General features: G+C 35.4%; 1 protein-coding gene across 2 annotated transcripts; it reads right to left on the reverse strand.

The window, feature by feature from the left end:
* Nucleotides 1-244: 244 nt before the first annotated feature.
* Nucleotides 245-2449, reverse strand: LOC132166906 (protein NONRESPONDING TO OXYLIPINS 2, mitochondrial-like). Of its 2 annotated transcripts, none has more exons than XM_059577763.1 (3): nucleotides 2195-2449; nucleotides 2001-2119; nucleotides 245-416 (listed from the first exon to the last, which is right to left on the reverse strand). In XM_059577763.1, the coding sequence occupies exons 1-3, from the start codon at nucleotides 2341-2343 to the stop codon at nucleotides 397-399; spliced, it is 288 nt and encodes a 95-aa protein (XP_059433746.1). In that variant the 5' UTR covers nucleotides 2344-2449; the 3' UTR covers nucleotides 245-396. The 2 variants fall into 2 exon arrangements, with proteins under 2 accessions (XP_059433746.1, XP_059433745.1); XM_059577762.1 differs by lacking the exon at nucleotides 245-416 and adding an exon at nucleotides 1397-1679 and having other exon boundaries at nucleotides 2195-2447.
* Between the last annotated feature and the right edge of the window lie 732 nt (nucleotides 2450-3181).

A 3181-nucleotide genomic window follows, 5' to 3' on the forward strand; every position in this document is an offset into this window, starting at 1 on the left:
CAAGCATTCAAGGGACCATCTCCAAGGAGCCTCCCATTAAAAGGAACACACATCCCATAATCACGTACGCACACTCTCCTCATTCCCTACTTGCGCACATTCATTTCCTCTCCCACCCTCTCCATTCGTCTAAAATCATCAACAGCCTATATTTTTTTCCTTGAGCATCACACCCAGCATTTTCAAGACAAATGGGGGAAAAAAGCTTCAGCACACATTAAAATGTTTAATACCTATATATTAATAACATATAACTTCTTCTTAACCTTACAGAAGCAAAGAATAAAATGTCAAAATATGGAGAATTGTGTTCTTGGCCAAATGATGGCTTACACCGTACAAAAACCACCTAAACGCAAGCCAGTTAGAGTTGAAATGACTGAAGCCTTTAGTCTGTCACCGAGGAACTGCAAATTCTAGGAAACGCCATTGAAAAAAATATGAGAGACAATCAGTAGGTGAAGAAAACATAGAGAGAGACAGAGAGAGACAGAGAACTTTGTTGAGTAGACACAAAGAACAAAACATGTTTATGAAGAAAGGCACCACATTAAAGAAATCAGTCATGTCTTGAGAGGGAAATGAGAAGAAGAATTAATCATATTATTTTGGTTAGAGAACCAAAATAACTAATTCTGGATTTGGGTGGGGGGTTTTAAGGTGAGTTTTATGTAAGTTGTAATTAAGTAAAATTTAATCTTAATTTCCCTTACTTGGGTTAACAAGAGAGTTGTTTAAAAAATTCTAAGGAATTTAAACTTGGGATTTTGAGCACCCAAATCCCAATTTCAGATTACATTGAGAAAGTGTCATTATACATATTCTACCAATTTTATCATTCTCATACCATCACCATTACCCTTCACCGACAACACCACCATCATTGTCATTTGTCATGGTCACTGCTACCAGTACTGCCATAACTACCATCATCACCATTTTCAGCCTCTATGACCCACTGCCGACACCGCCCCACTGCCATCACTAATAGATCTCCTATATTGGTTAAGAGTGTCATAGCGCAACCAAACCTTATGGGTTTCGTTAAATAGAAGTAAGGTATCAAATTTCATGTTATTTTACTGCTCTATCTTTTTATTCTCTCTCTAAATATTCTTTGACCATGACTCTAGGCACTACCGAAGTTCAGAATACATTTGAGATCTTAAATTGTTTACTACACATACAAGAAATTAAATCTCATGTCTGCTAGTCATTCACCATCTCCACCATAAACAGTTTCTAACTTTTTTAATCCATGTTCAATGGAAACTAATATTGGAAAACCTAGTAACTGCGACTGCATCTGAAGCCTTCTGAGAAAAAAAAAAAAAACACACACTCAAAAGAAGAACCTTAAATAATCACTAATCCTGTCAAACACACAGTATTAAACAGTGAATTGAAAGGATGTTATTGCTCTAAGATCCAAATACAACCCGTGCCAACTACTGATACATCCACATAATCCATTCTCTTGAAAAAAAAAAAAAAAAAACAAAGATAACTGAATTTAGTAAGCTGGTTAAGCAAGTTTGCATTTGCTGAACAATACAAATACCAACAAATTAACATTTGAGGATTTCTTCTTCCTTCCACAGAGTGAGTAAGAAATAAACACTAGCATTTATTGTCCCACAAAGATCCAGCAAGCCCCTGTCACAATGGTATTGCAAGTCCTATACCATGAAGTACAACAACAGGTCAGAATACACATAATTGCACCAATCAAGAGGCAACCATCCCGGCCGGCTGCCCGGAGTATAGAGTAACTTGTACCAAGCCACCCATTTAAGATTAAACATTAATGAACGATTATACCTTCCCAGAATCATAACAAGAAGCACAAAACGAGCCTTAACATAGCTCAAAGAGTAGAGCACCACACCAATAAATACACAATTCACACACAGCCCACTTTGCAAATGATGATTAAAACTCATTACCCACAACTTATTCCCTAACATCCATGGCATATGATACATAACTAAATGAAGTACCTTGAGAGAGCCAGCTCCAGCAGGAGGAATCGACGGCGATGCTGGATTTGAGCCGAGCAGAAGCAATGGCGCTGTGAAGTGGCATCATCGATTCCACGCTCCCCAACACCAAAGCAATCCTAAAACAAGCAAAAATAACATGAATACGAATTATGAGAGTGTCAGATAAGCGCGGGTCTTAGAAAAGCTTGGACCTTGAAGCGCGAGGGATGGCTCTGGTTGTTGGAGAAAAGGCAGGAGGGGCAATGGGCTTGGGGCTTAGGGATATTTGGGTTATGGTTTTAGAGCGAGCGGCTACGGACCTCGAACCCGCCGTTATCGCTGATCGGCACAAGGAAGCCATTTCTGGTTCAGGGTTTTAGGTGAATGGATCGGAGGGCCATGAGGAAGGTCGCTTAAACCCTACCAAAACGAATTGCGATTAGCTTGAGTGAAACGACGCCGCATAAGGTCCCGCTCAAAGTGCATTTCTTTCATTAAAAGAATGCCTTTTTTCAACAAAATTTTCTTTTAAACTTGAGTCGAAAGAATTTTCTTTAATTTAGTATATTAAATTAATATATACATGTAATTTTTATATGTCATTTTAATTTAATTTATAATTTTTACAAATATTTTAAATATATATATCAATTTAATAAATTAAGTTAAAGAACACAATTTTAACCCAACCTCGATAAAAACTTTTCTCTTCAATTAATATTTGAAGCTATGATTAATCATATATTCCATTGTTTATGGAAGAAATCGAAAAATTTCATACTAATCTTTATTCAGATGGTTCTGAAAAAAAATAATAATAAAATTATATGTATATATATGTGTGTGTGTGAGAATTTAATTTATAAGGATTTATAGATAGATGAAGATCCTCTCAATTTTCGAGTGAAATTGAAAGATTTAATTATATGGTCAATATTAAATTTTCCTTTAGGTTCAAATTGGTCCTTTCACTAACTTATTATCCAATTAATTAATGATGTACCATGTCAGACTAATCACTAATGTCATGTACTTTTTACATAACAAGTCATGTGCCAATTAAAAATATAACAGAAATTTCCTCAAAACCAGTATGGAGGAAATATTTTCAAACTCATGTAAAATAGTGTAAAGTGTCTATAAACATTTAAAAGTCACATTAAATTATTAACCTCATTAATAACAGTTTACTAATTTAG

The sequence above is a fragment of the Corylus avellana genome, chromosome ca1 (assembly GCF_901000735.1).
Source record: "Corylus avellana chromosome ca1, CavTom2PMs-1.0".
Lineage (NCBI taxonomy): Eukaryota > Viridiplantae > Streptophyta > Magnoliopsida > Fagales > Betulaceae > Corylus > Corylus avellana.